Source organism: Thermobia domestica, chromosome 6 (genome assembly GCF_964235325.1).
Source record: "Thermobia domestica chromosome 6, izTheDome1.hap1.1, whole genome shotgun sequence".
In the NCBI taxonomy this organism is placed as follows: domain Eukaryota; kingdom Metazoa; phylum Arthropoda; class Insecta; order Zygentoma; family Lepismatidae; genus Thermobia; species Thermobia domestica.
The window spans coordinates 44,748,706-44,764,273 of NC_137459.1; the positions used below are offsets into that span (position 1 = coordinate 44,748,706).

General features: G+C 32.6%; 1 protein-coding gene across 3 annotated transcripts in view; it reads right to left on the reverse strand.

Moving 5' to 3' along the window:
* Nucleotides 1–495: 495 nt before the first annotated feature.
* Pka-C1 (Protein kinase, cAMP-dependent, catalytic subunit 1) overlaps nucleotides 496–15,568 on the reverse strand; it is a 561,997-nt gene continuing 546,924 nt past the window's right edge. For all 3 annotated transcript variants that reach the window (XM_081761579.1, XM_081761577.1, XM_081761578.1), the window contains one exon: nucleotides 496–6,954. In XM_081761579.1, the coding sequence (XP_081617705.1) occupies nucleotides 6,829–6,954 (126 nt within the window). In that variant the 3' untranslated portion in view covers nucleotides 496–6,828. The remainder of the gene's footprint in view (nucleotides 6,955–15,568) is intronic.

The following is a 15,568-nucleotide window of genomic DNA, read 5'->3' on the forward strand; positions in this document are numbered from 1 at the left end:
TGTAATAATACCGGAAATTCTTATTTTAACATGTTTAATGTAGATGAGGAATCGTGTACATCACGACGACAATGACGATAGAGACTAAGGGAAAACAAATATAACTCTTTTCATTTCTCTCTGTTACTACGTAAACACTGAACGCAAGAAATAGACCTTTGGTCATGAAGGGTGCATGGGAAAGTATATAGATATATATCTTGGTGTTGGATATGTTTGATCAATCTCACCATACTTTAGCTACAATCTCGCTCATTACACTCAATGTATTGCCCAGTTGGTGAATAAAATTTTAGAAAAAAAATTATATATTTCTTTAAATATATTTATATATATAATATATGGCATTATAACATTAACTTCTTACGCGAAATGTATACTCAATTTAAAATCAAGCGTTCGGGGTGGTCACAGATGTTTTTTTTTATTACAATCATATCACATTCATCACTCAACACATTTTTTTGTTGTTTTTTATGCCGCTTTTTGTAAATAAAAGCATTCACATTTTTCTCTACCAATACAAGAAAAAAGATCTTTACAAGAGACAAAGCATTGTCAGTTGTAAATGTATATAAACAACTCTAACATCTGACAAAAATGTACATATATATACTGAATTCATAGCCTAACTTAATAACTCAGGTTGCCAACATTAGAGAAATCTCTTCCTCAGTTCAAGGTGTCAAACACAACTGTAACTTACTACACAATATTCTCTTTGTTTTCTTTGTAAACCTAAAATAACAATAACTATACATAACTTATTTGAATAAAATACGTTAGCTCTTCATTAAGCCAGCATCACAACGGGAAGTGTCCATTAACAATATACACTGCTTGTAATTTTAATTCACTCTCGTTTTCAACAAAATCGAGGAGGGAAAACGCATCGTAATAGTTAAGAAAAATCATGTTTTGAGTTGAGTGTTAGATGTAGCATAGAACCATTATTTCCATTCAGCAACATTTGATTAATTAATCTATTTTCTGAAGTAGCTACAAGTATAACAAAATTCAGTAACGTAGCTTGTTTAGAAAAACGCTCTCCAAAAACCAACTCAACTGCGTTTTTTCTTTCTGTATACCTTCCTAAAATATAGAAACAATTCTCAAGTTAATTTTTAACTGATAGCTGCCAAGCTGTTTTATACATTCAATAGAAATGTAATGATTAGTTTATTTAAATAATGCAAGTACTTCAAGTATTAAGAGATGGATTATTTATGCTCTTGGCATAGCTTACAGTGGCCTCCAAAGGGCTCATTATTGCATATTCTAGCATTATTTACCTTAGGAACAATATAATTATATCTAGAAAATTCATGCATTTTTTTTTCAATACATATTTTTTTCAGTATTTAATAGGTGTTATTTATAATTACTTTTTTTTAATGTGTTCTATTAACACATAATATCACTTTCTTAGATTTTATTTTCTTTTTATCAATACTTTTTTTTATTTAATTCATAGTATCTAAATTGTTCGAGATGATGTGTACCTATTATTGTTCTAAGGTACGCGTATCTGAAACTGCATTGCACCAGAAAATTCATCCGTACGTACTACAGTATAAGATTTAAAAAATTACCTATGTTTGTACTAACGACTGAAACAAACATATATAGAATTTATTTTACTTAAGACCAGCACTCTTACATAAATTCCAGATAAGACTAAAAAAAAAAAAAAATCTTGTATGCCATCTCAACCAGAAAAAGAAAGTTGTGTTTATAAAGAAATTCTGCAACACCTTTCTACTGAAAAAAAAATAAATAAAAATAAATAAATAAATTAACAGGAAAAAAATAAAATTACATGATTAATAGTTGCATGTAAAAAAGTTACCGAAAAATATACAGCTGCCTAACGTACGTTTGCTGGTAGTTTTGTTGCTAGCAAGAAAACATGATATGATGAATAATATTAAATTCTTACGACCACAAATTATATTAAATAAGCTACGACCACATAAATTAAGACTAGATAAGATCACCTTTGAAAAATAAAGGAGGCCGTTAAATTGTAAACACTTTTTTTTTTTCTTCTTTCTAAAATTCCAAATTCTCTGTTCACTTATTTAGAATTTCACGCTTTCAAAAGTATTGTTTTTGTACCTCCATGTGGTTTATGAGTGTACTAATTCAAAACTGCATGTATACTTTCTTTTAAATAACTTTTTTTTTCTTTTTTGCATAGTAAAAACAGGAAATTACACTTAACCGCTGTCATTTTTTTTTTTTTTTTTCAAAATAGTCGAACAAAATATATGTTGTTTCAGTAATACATAAAATTCCACAATACATTTGAACAATAACAATAGCAAGAAAAGTATGCAACCGAATATTAAGAAAAATCTTCAATGCAGTTCAATAAAATATTGTTACTACTTACAAATAATGAGTGCTTTACTATTATTACTGTATTTACGCGCGTAATAGTCGCCCTCGCATAATAGTAGTACCTTAAAGTTGAAGTAAAAACATTCGCCAGAATAATTTCCCCGCATAAAAGTCGCAGGCTACGAGATTTTTGTCTTTGGGAACAAGACTTTCTTCCCAACTGATTATCTTGCGCGAGTTCGAGCAAAGGAATTCTTCGTGTTCATTGACACGTTAACATCGTGACTCATCTGAGGTGTTATATAGTTGTTATTCGTGTGTTTCCCTATTATCTAAATATATCGTTCTTTTGTGTCAATGCCAAGAAGACTTTTTGTCTCCCATGAATCGGTAGGTTACGACTTTAATTTTTACAAGTTTTAATATTTTACCGTATGTAGGCTATATTTTATTTTTTATGTTGACACAATGTAGTGTGTACCAAGATTCGAAATTGTTTTGATCGTAACGATAAGTAAATAGTAGCTTTCCGCGTGTAATAATCGCACGTTGGATTTTCGCATTAAAAAAAAAAAAAAAAAAAAAAAAAAAAAAAAAAAAAAAAAAAAAAAAAAAAAAAAGGTACAAATGTGCGACTATAACGCGAATAAACACTGTAACTTTTAGTTTAAAAGTATAGTTATATTATTTATAATGGCAAGGTATATTTATATTGGACTGTTACAATATAGAGATATTAATCAGATCAAATGAATTTTTCCCATTTCAAAGTCATTTAAAAAGAATGACAAGATAACTACCAGATTTAATCAGATAGTGACAAATTTCCCTCATTCTGTGTATTCATCACTTAGCATAATCCACTCAATACTATAAAATATCTATGGCACTCACCCAAACAAATAAAACAGATGACATGGCGCTAACAACACTCATTAACTGTCTTCCATTAGATCGGTTTTGCAGCTTAATATATAAGTAAGGATATTACTTAAAGTTGAACATGGCATAACTTTTCATTACCTGACTGTCAGATTAAGAATTTTGAAACTAGTCCTATTTATACTGAAGGATGTGAGAGCATGCCTCTCTTAGTTTTCAGAAGGACGTAACAGGGAAATTCAATGTAACGTATTACAATGGAAATCACCTTGATTATTCTTACTTGCGGTTTTGTCAAATTTCTAACGTATCTTCAATTTAGACAATTTACTAAAGAATATGTTGTTTTGTGGATGATATTGTCGGTCAAAAATTAATCTTCTGCTACTCCGAAAAAGAACTATTATTATTACTGCACAAAATACGTATTAATAGTGTTGTTTTAGAAAATGAAATGAAAAAGAAAAAAAGAAAAGAATAGCTCGCCAATGAGTCCATAAACTGTGTCGAAACTAAAATTTTAACTGTACTGATATGCAGTTACAGAATATTCACGAATTTTTCTAATTTTCTTTGACATAATATTTTCAACGTATTAACATTATGCTTACGAAAATGACTTGAAAAGGTACAATCCCTCATATATTGCCCGAGGTTTCGAAGAATATGCTGTTATCAGACTATATGGTTTCCAGAATTGAACACAAAAATGAATATCCTGCTTCTTGTACATTAAAAAGACAGGTTCCTTGATATTGTTAATCTAACACGGCAAAAGGAAATTAATGACAGACCATGCAGTGACAATATAAATACAAGACTTTTACATGTGATAAAATCTGTTCATTACAAGAGTTAGATTTATACATGAAATGAGTGGAGAATGTTACATTTGCAGAAGCTTGACATTAACATCGGAACAAAACACTAAAAATTGTCTTATGTATTGCACATATGGAGAATAAATACAAATAGCTGCCTATTACATCTTAATAAACAAAATGAGGGGAAAGAAAAGCTTTACAACAATTTTGAAATAAGCTTCCAGAGCTTTTAAAGTCAAATACTCTAGTAGTACATTTTTCTTTGATCATTTTACTTATAAAATGAAAACATATCAGATTCAAATTACTTTTCAGGTATTTAAATTGATCTTCACTGATCATTGAAAACGCAAGAAACCAGTTTGATTACCAATACCACATGATTGGATGCGTAAGTTAAAAAAAAAAAAAAAAAAAAAAAAAAAGTTTGCCAAGTAGTCATGTGGAAAGTGTGATACCAACATACTGAAATAGTAAAAACACAATTCAAAATTTCCAAGTACAGTTTGTATTTACGTGACTATAAACATGTAAAGATAGACAAAATTATCCAGACATATAAAAATAATTATTTCATAGTAACGCAAATTTAGCTGTGCCATTGGTATATCCTAGATTTTTATTTCCTACTTTCTACAGTTAAAAGAAAAAAAGATTGCCAAAAATCGACGCTGCTGCTAGAAGGAATTTTTATATGCAATACTTGTGTTGTTAACAGTATTATCTAATGGTTATAACACGTATATTGTTCTGCCAATTTCTACATTTTTATTTATTTATTTATTTATTTATTTATTTTACAACGATGTAAAATTTTATTAAAATGATAAAACCCAAATATTCCACTAACAAACGTTCCTTTCTTCTATTTTGCATATACCATTGTACGAGAAGCATGGGATACACATAATAATAAGAAAAGATTTTAAAATCTGTTCCCGAAGGTACCCAGCAAGACAATTTAATTTGAACGAAGCTTTACATGAACAACTGGAATTATTCTAAAATGGTTTCACTTCTTCAATTGACATAAGTTGATTTTTTTTATTATTATTATAAAGTATCAATTTTATGATTACACCACTTTTAAATTAAATTTATAATGGTGTAATTTCTTTGCTGATCATGGAATTAATCACTCAACGTTTTGTTGAATGAATATTATATATATAATTTAAAAAGTAATAATATGTATAAAAAAAATTAAAGAAAAGTTGTTATATAGTATAATAGATGTTCAGGATTTCACGTAAGACGCTGGTAAATCGAAATACATGCACAAGATTTGAAGAAATATAAATCGAAAATATTATCAAAAGTAAAATTCATATTGTTTCTTTCTATCTGTCACCAACATGCTTCAAAAAAACAGGCACACTTAGTGTCAGCACATTCTAATTTTGTCAGGAGGAAAACCTCTCCCTCAAGTGCAGATTTTTTTTTATATTATTGTTGAACCAAGAGAAGAAAATGTATATACAAAGTACACACCATATTTCGCAAAACTATTAAATATGTATATGCAGGGTTTCCTGGGATTTTCTTGTATTCAATATTTTATATATATATATATAAATTCATGCAGTTTCTATCCCTTTCTTTTCGTATTGCTTCAGTTACATAATTCTTGTCACGGGACACTTTATATCAACCTTTTGAACGAGAGCAGTTGGATCGGGAGACTAAAAAAAATTAGGATATTAAGGAGGCACTGGTGTCTTTTGTGTGTGGATGTATCTGTTTAAAAGGGAAACAGAAACAAATAGCATATTTTATATATATATATTTATATATATATATATATATATATATATATATATATATATATATATATATATATATATATATATATATATATATATAAGCAATTAACACTTGTAATTTTATTGTTAGAACTGACCAAAATAGTTGCTGCATTTCAAATTCATTCATCAGGAGAGAGATTAATTTACTTATATATATATATAAGAACAGAGAAGAAATTAAATGAAATTTTATTAATACTGTTAGTGAACATAGGTAAATCTCTCCTGATGTATGAAACAGATTCATAGTTTCCGAACGCTCTGAGTTATTATTTTATTTTATTATTTTTTTCTCACCATAACTAGCATACTATGTACACACTGCTTTAACGTTTGTTAGGAAATCTAACCACCAGTCACCAGTTTTCTTTCCTAAAAGTATTAAGGTACACTCTGCTTCGACATAATGTTAAGGATCACAAACTTCTTTTTGAAGGTAACAAAGCATTTTTAAAGCTATTTTCTATCAACATGGAACAGGAAGATATAAGGTAATTACCCTTTTGGCTGCCACTATAAAATTAAACCAGGAAGCCGCCACATTCTTCACTGAAAATGAATAAAAACCTTCTTCAGCGGATTATCGGACAAGGTAAATTCTTGAATAGTTTTAAGTACATGCATGACACCAACCCCACCAGTGATAGAACACTTTTGAAAGGGGACAGATTATTTATTTACTTATTTATTTTTTTTGAAATTTCACAACATGGACTGGAATTTGAATAGATGGAAAGCACCTCGAGTTTCACACCACAATGGCAATTTGTTCACTTCTTGATGAAGACAGAGAATTTTGGGGGTAAAACTGTAGCATAAAAACATTGGCAACACTATTGACAAACCAGGTGGTAGTACCTAGTTGTGACAGCCTGTAACAAAGTAAATTTTGTCTCTCAAATACTTAAACTATAAATGAAACTATTTCACGCTTCTTTTTAATGTGTCCGAAAACATTGCTTAGCTTATAAGATTTAGAAGTCTGCAAACTCCTTGGCACACTTTTCGGTAGAGGAGATCCGCAAGGCTTCTTCTTCATAATCATCGAAGTTGCTTGTATCACCTGGACCCTTGCATTTTGGGATAAATGGAGCTTCAACCTAAATGACAGGGAAAATAATAATAATTAATAGTAATAGAAATTCACTGCAGTAATATCCTAAGTAAGAATTCATATCTACCTTTCTTTTATATTAATTATCCGCTGCAACTGGACATAAATCTAATCTAATATCCAAAAGTGATGTCTCCTTGTCACTGACAGAGTGGACTAAGTCTAAATTAATAGTAATTATAAACTTATGTTCCTCCTTCGACAGCAGACAAGATACATAGGACAAGACCTACTGTTTGAAGTGGGATGAGAACGACTGTACTACTTTCCAAACTCAGGACCGCGTGCACCAAAGGCACGTGAGCTATCAACTAAACTACTGCGGAATACATCCTATTACTACAGTAATCGTTGAATCGGAAGCATAGATTGCTACATCTTTCATTTACGATTCGTCATTATGCATGTTGTGAAAAGAGTTTTATTATATATAATGTACACTCATGTCCAAAATTATTGCCGCATGTCTATAAATATGTTGTTGTAGTAATATAATTTAATAACGAATTCGCCCGGTATTTCTTATAATGTTAGTATCTGTATAATCCGCAAAGACATCTATGTCGCAAATTTCATGTCAAAAGAACAGTAAATAAGAACAATAAAACGAAAATAAAACTTTCTTGTCCATTTAGCAACACTTTGTTTTACTTATTCCAATTTTTGTAGTTATAATTATTTTCCTATGAAATTTACCACAAATATACAGTTCCCCATTATATATATAGTGTCAGTGTTAAAAGTACCCTGCAAAATCATTATCAAATTATATTCTTACAAGAAGACAATTATAGATATGCGACAATCATTTTGGACATGAGTGTACCAACAATGTAGTTTGGCAGCACTTGAACTGGATTTGAATCTGTGTTAAATATTTTACTGTATATTCTATTGAGGAATACCACAGCAGCAAAATTACTTACTTTCCAACACAATATTCCCATATACTTAAGGCTAGAAAATCACGAAACTTTTACATGCTACTGGAAACTACTCCAAGCAAAACTGAACCTTAACAATGCATAGCCAATTATGCGTATGAAAACACTGAACGTATTATTCATTCTACCGGATTCGCTGTAGAAACTGAATCAGCAAAGTTTAAAGAATGAATGAAAGAAAAATCGCAAATTCAGAAAATCTGTAACAAAATAACCTAGATTAGAAGTGAAAGTATATTTAAAATAAAAAAAAAAAAAAAAAAGATGGTGAGTTACAGAACTCTAATGTCCCCGTATTCTCTAATAATAATAATAATAATAATAATAATAATAATAATAATAATAATAATAATAATAATAATAATAATAATAATAATAATAATAATAATAATAATAGCAAAAGTGACTTTAGTGTACAAAGAATAAACAACTGTTTATTCGTCGAAATTTCGTGCCATTTGTGATGCAATGTGACAATTTTAGTATATCTGCCGGTTATGTGAAAAACTCCAAGCAGACAAACCCCCTGATCTCCATAAAGCCGTATTACGCTCCAGTGAGCTTTGTTTCGCTACACTAAGAAAGTACTTTGCTTACAGGTGTAGGAAGTTTTAAGTAACAATTTTAACTCGTAAAAACAATTTTTATTCTGATTACAATAACACAACTCGAAAGCTTAAAGTAGGGCTCAAGAGCACACCCCCGACACTGGTGTAATTGATATTATTCCTTTGCAAAACAACTTCTGAATTGAATTGGCTAGCGAAAGTACAGTTTTCATTCGTATACCTTATGGCAGTGTTATCCAACCATTTTGCAGTCATAGGTCACATTTTCCCCCCCACTTAAGAGGCCTAATCACTGCAAAATTAAAATACCGCTAATTTTAAATTAATATTGAAATATCTTCAAACAGATAAAAGATAATCGAAATGTGGAACAAGAGCACGCTAGACAATATTATTTTGCATGAGATACAGTTATCATGAGTCACCTAGTAACTTTCTGTTTGCAGCCACTTATAAACACGAAAATAAATGCCGGTTTTCTAAATGACTGAAAATCGAAAGCAGATAAATGAGTCGTGATAACAGTATCTCATGTAAAATAATATCGTCTAGCGCGCTCTTGTTCCATATTTCGATATTTTATCTATTTGAAGATATAACATAATTACTGTAAAATTAGTGGTATTTTAATTTCGTCGTGATGGGGCCTTTTAACATAGATGTACGCCAAATACAGTGTGTATATATATGTACATTTGGTTTATTCTTTATTAAAATTCATATTATATCGATTTCAGCTTTCTAGAAAACAATCAAAGAACACTGAAGAAATAAACAGCAAAATTTGATTTGTATCGAAACTATTTTTGCTCATTTTTTGAAATATGTATTGTCATCTAAATATTTGATCATTATAAGACATACGAGCAAGAAATAGCGAGCACAGGCTTCAAAGGCATGCCACAAGTTGAAGCACACTGCATTAAAGTACATCACCAAAATATCTACTTTATGGATAACTGTATTCAAATTGGCCCATCCATTCATACGTTACTATAGAGAGAAAGAAAATTCCAAAGGACATCAATTCTGAATGTAACTTTTTAAATGATTTTTTATAAACAAAAATTGATAAATAAAATAAAAACGAATTGTACCTTTTCCATAAAACTATATTAAACATACACGAATTTGCCACAAATCTTGCTATACCTTCACTAATAACGTAAGTACTGAAATGAACACATATTTTCATTTACGTGCAAAATGCTTTGAAAGCAATAACGGGAGATATTTTGCACACGGCTACACAGCAAATTTCTCACTATGATCACCACACTGTTGTTTAACAGGAGACAGTCTAATTTTTTCTCAGGTACCCACAACCGTTTTTAAGCTCGTGACAAAGAACAAGTACGGGATGAGCATACATTTTTGGTAATGACTGTACAACACGGCGTTTTCAGACGTTTGAAGAGAGAACACCTGAAACGTAAAATCTACTCAAAGTTCTACTCTTCGGTGTCACTACGTCAAGTTCTAGCAAAGTTTACACGAACAAGTAGATTGCGTCCAATATCTAACAAAAATTTACGTTCTACAACTTTCTGGCTTCAGAAAGTTCCGATGAAATACTATGTTCACTCGCTCTCACTCCACTCCTTTACATAATTTCAAATATTATTTATGGCTAATAAAATAACACTTTCAAAATTATTTGTGGGGGGCATGGTGGCTTAGTGGTAGAGTGTTTACCTCTGGTGCATGGGGTCCCTGGTTTGATCCCCAGCCAAGTAAGCTTGTGGTGGACAACATTCTGTCCATGGGTTTTCTCAAGGTACTCACGTTTCCTTCCGTATTCTCATTTCACCAATTTTTACATCATTCACTTGCCTTAATCATCCATTCTCTCAGCCTAAAGGACATAATCGTGGACGTCGAACTAAAAGATTTTGACTTTATTTCAATGCAAAATAATTTTCATTATAAAGCAGTGGCGGTCCTTGAGGGAAGTCACATCGGTAAAAATTAGTTTCATCGCTCTAAGCAAAAGGGAATAAAACTTATAAAACGAACTTCGAAATAAGGTGCATACAAGAACTAGCAATATTCCCTCTCGTGTTAGCGGACAATATTTTTCATCCCTTCCTCTCTCTGCGGCTCTTAAGCCCCCTTATCCCACATTAGGAGCTGCGTTTCGAAAAACCCCGTTTCTTATACTATTTAAAGTGCAAGGAGAACATTTGTACAAAATTTTATGGTTCTACGTGCAATAGTTTCGGAGATCTGGCGAACGGCAAAATGTCATTCAATCACCCTTATGATTCGTATTTCCAGAAATCAGGTCTTAACCTACAGCTTTAAATGCAATTATTATTATTATTATTATTATTATTATTATTATTATTATTATTATTATTATTATTATTATTATTATTATTATTATTATTTTAATTTCCAAAATTCTATGCTTAATAGCTTCGGAGATTCGACGAAAAAAAAAAAAAAAAATCAAAGCCCTATTATCACCTTAGAGGCTGATTTCGAAAAATCCCATCTTATCTACAGCCTAGTGTCTAAGGAAAACAAAATTTCAAGTTTCTAAGCCTAATAGTTTCGAAAATTTGATCATGAGTGGATCAGTGAGTCATTCAATGGATTTGGGTTTATATATATAGACTAGAACATTAGATAATATTTCCTTCCTTGTATACAAGAATTAGAACGTTAGGTTAGTTTTCTTCTCTTACATACAGAATTAGAACATAGGATAACTTCTCTTCCCTTAGTTTATAACGATAAAACTCATTTTTATTGATGAGATTTCAACAGACGCAACTGTTGTAAAAGCAAACTAACCTGAAAATCCCCTGGTATCAAATATGGAACTTTTTGTTGACAAAATAAAAAGAACTTTAAAAGTGAATATAAGAACACATTGCAAATAAGGTTATTGTATGCCAATTTTATTTATTTACTAGCTGAAATGGCCATTCTTTGCAAGAGGTGAATCCTCCCCCTTAGAATATTTATTTCAATGAAATGTGTGATGATAAAAATACAGAAGATACTCTACTTTTGGCATAAACATTGATACATCCTGCTCCCACAGAATGCACTTTTAATCAAATTAACATTATTAAAAAAAACAGGTTGAAATGATACTAGCTATCTTCCAAAAGTCATTTCAAATGAGCCAGACACTTTCCAGACCCAACAACTATGAATTCGACAGACACTTTTGACATTTGTTTTTCAGCTCTCCGCCCTGCCCTCTGCCGATGGGGATAAACTTGGACTTAAAAACGACATTTGAAGTATTAGTATTCATTTCAGCGACCCCGAAAACTATCCACTCTACACTGTATCTATCCATTGCATGCTAGTATCAGTCGTTTTGCATTATTTTTACATTTCACTCCTTCCAACTTCTCACCCATAGGATGCCTCACTCTCACAGTATTTTCTCCAGATTGAAAGTCATATGTCTACTAAGTGTGGTTAAAATTGCCTCAGACGTTCCGGAGTTACTGAATTATGCACTCATCCAAATATATATATATGTGCAAACAACGCCTTGGCGTTACCCATGTAAATTTCCAATCCAGATGACATGCCCATTCGTGCCTAAATGTCATCGTGATTGTAGTCTAACAGCTTGATGAACCCAAACTGTGGATTCGACAATAATTTCGATCACTTGAGACATTTTATTTTTCACACCTCACACCTCGCTGAACTTGGACTTTAACGCTATCGGAAGTGTTATTACCAATCTCAGCAACAACGAGAACTATGGATTCGACACCAATATCTGTCCTTTTCGATTAATTTTACATGTCAACTACTTCCCACCACCCTAAGGGTGCTAATGAGGGTTAAACGGAGATTTAAATTGTATAGTGAATGTCGCCAAGTCAACTTAGGGACCCCTAGGACTATGGATTCGATACTAATATCGGTAGTTTTTGATTACTTTCGCCATGTCAATAATTCCCCCCAGGGGTACTAATGAGAGTTGATATTAGATTTAAACAGTATCAGGAGTGCCGTTATTCATCTCAACGACCCCGAAAACTATCCACTCTACACTAATATCAGTCATTTTCGATCATTTTATGTGTTACCCCCTTCCAGTTTCTCTAGGTATGCTAGAGGATATTACCTCTACTTGAGGCTGAATTTGAACTTAACGTTCACCGGAGTTGCCACCAATCAATTTCGAGACCCCGAAAAATATGGATTTGAAACTAACGTCGGTCATTTTCAATTACCTTTATACATTATAGTTTCACCCCTCCCCCTCCTGGGAACTAATGGGGACTGAACTTGAATTTTATAAGGCATGTAGAGTGTCATTGTTCATCTCAATGCCCCCCCCCCCCCCTAAAAAAACGGATTCGACACTATTATCGGTCTTTTTTTTATCATTTTTTTCTGTCCCTCCCATTCCCGCTAGGAGTGTTAAGGGGTCTTGCTCCCACAGGGGACTGAACTTGGACTTAAGCGGCAACAGGATTGCCACCAATTAACTTAGCAACGCAAAAAAACTAATGATTTGACACTAATATCGGTCGTTTTCGATGTTTTTTACATGCCACCATTTCATCTCCGGGGGTGCTGATTGGGGCTTCAACCAGACTTAAACAACATATGGAGTATCACTATTTATCTAAGCAACCCCGAAAACTATGGATTCGACAATAATAATGTTCGTTTTCGATTATTTTCTGTGTCCCATCCTCCTCAGGAGCGCTAGTGGGACTTACCAAACTGAGAGCTCACCTTGGATTTTTAAAGAACACCAAAACTGTCACCAATCAACTTAGGGACCTCGAGAACTAGGGTTCGACATTAATATCGGTCATTTTCATTTATTTTTACATGTCACCATTTCCCCTGAGGAGTACTAATATGGGCTAAATTTGGTTTTATATAGTTATCGGAAGTGTCACTGTTTATCTCAGCGACCCCGAAAACTACGGATTCGACACCAATATTGGCCATTTTCGATCACCACTCCCCTCCTAGGTGTGCTAGGGGTGAATCTTACAAGTTCGGTTAAAATTTCTTCAGGCGCTCTAGGCGGAACATCCCCCCACACACACACACATTTTATATAAGATTTATTTATTAACAAGGCAGTCCATGTCCACTTTCTAGTTTCAACCTTTTATTCGTGAACATCGCAAGCGACCACAGCTGAAAGAAATACACGAGTGCAAAATTGAAGAGACACTGTTCTTATATGTATTTTGCAAAAGATAGAATTTCAGGAAAAGTTTAATTGAATACGAGGAGAAAGAAGGACATACGAATATCAATGTAACATAGACGAAGCGACAATAATAATACGACCAAAATGGTCCATCGTCTACATGGCAAACAAAATACTAGTTCAACCGGAACGGTGTGTGTGAGAGGTGGTTGTATTGTTCCGTACAAACTTTTCTTGAGATTAGACATTTATTGATCAGATGGTGGCAAATTAGACATAGACAGAAATATGGGAGCCATGTATATCCCCAACAGTTTTGTCGTATTTATGAAATCATTTTTAACGGACAGCTAATGTGTTGCGGAGACATTATCTCCACATGGGCCACAAAAATCCAAAGATGGCCGCTTTCTAGGTAGAATTGACAGAAAACACATTATCCTTATCCATAAGTCAACTGACTTCAGAGATCGAAGGCCACAGAGCAGACTGTAACAAGATCTATCTCGAAACCATTATGACAAATCTCTCTTTGTCAGAAGATCTCGTCTTCCACTGATGGACCCAGATTCAGTGGCTGAACGAATCAAAGTACAGTCTACACATCTATTATAAACTTATGTGGCGAGCCGAAAACTAAGATACTATTCGTTGAACATCACGAAAGAGATCACTATGGTGGCTTGCTGGTATGGAGTGATATCGTTAACAGATACCCAAACTGACCTACTCACCATTGAGACTGTTTTCCTGAGAGCTGGTAAGTCCGAAAGCTCGAAATATTGATCGTGAATTCACTTTAATAGAGGATAATGTCTGTACATATGAAACTGCCCTCGTCGACAACTTCCTTGCCAATAAGGATACTATTTGGATGGAATAGTTCGCCAAATCTTTACCGAAATCCGTTTGCCTACCTGTCGAAGTTTAGCGTCCCTTTTCAGCATCGGGATTACATAAGACATTGTCTTGCAGTTGCTGATACATCCTGCTTTATAATTTTAGGTAAATTTCCTATTTAGGTAGATGCCGAGATGACGGAATGGATTTCTTGTTGGAAAATAAATTGCGAACAGTGGCGGATCTCCCTTCCCCAAAAAAATTTGAGAGGGGCTTCACTTAGAAAAGCTTATTGTTTTTAGAAATCACTAACTTTTTTATGGGGGGGGGGTTGAAGTTTATACGTATAGGAATGAGTAACATTAGATTTTTAAAAAAGGAAATCATGCAAATTGGATGGGCTTCAGCCTGAAAGCCCCAAACCCCGTAAATATTCCACTGATTACGGTTGGGATGACATTCTTTGATATAAAGAGCAACCAAGGCAAATCAGTTCACAGGGACTTTTTTCTCCTGATTTGGCATTCTTATGGGACATATGCTAAACTATCAGAATGTGTTTCCTGTACCGGTACCAGAAAACACATAATTTTCTTTACAAATATCGATAATTCATACTGATACCGGTACAGTCATTCTAATATCAATATTTGCAGACTACATGCAGTTTTGTGTAGGAAGTAAAATGTATAACTACTGAAAGGAAAATATTGCACAGAAACATTATGTTCATATATTGAACATACTTTTTTGTATGTTGTGCAAAGAATCCTAACCTATGATAACTATGGTCATACTGAATGTTTACTAATGAACTTGCACAGATGTTTTCCTTATATATCTAGCTATTATATGTTTAAAATACAGTGTTATAAATCAATAAGTTTGTAAGTTACATGCGATTTTCTTTAAAAATTCCTTAAATCTGGTGCAAACCCCGTCTTACAGTAATGAATATAACACATACAGATACTCAGTACCACTTTCTAAGAATAGTTTGTGTATGTGTAGCTTCCAACTAAACAATACACCTTTTTTCTCAGTCCAGGCAAGGATACGGCAAGCTAACTGATTGCATTTATTCAATTG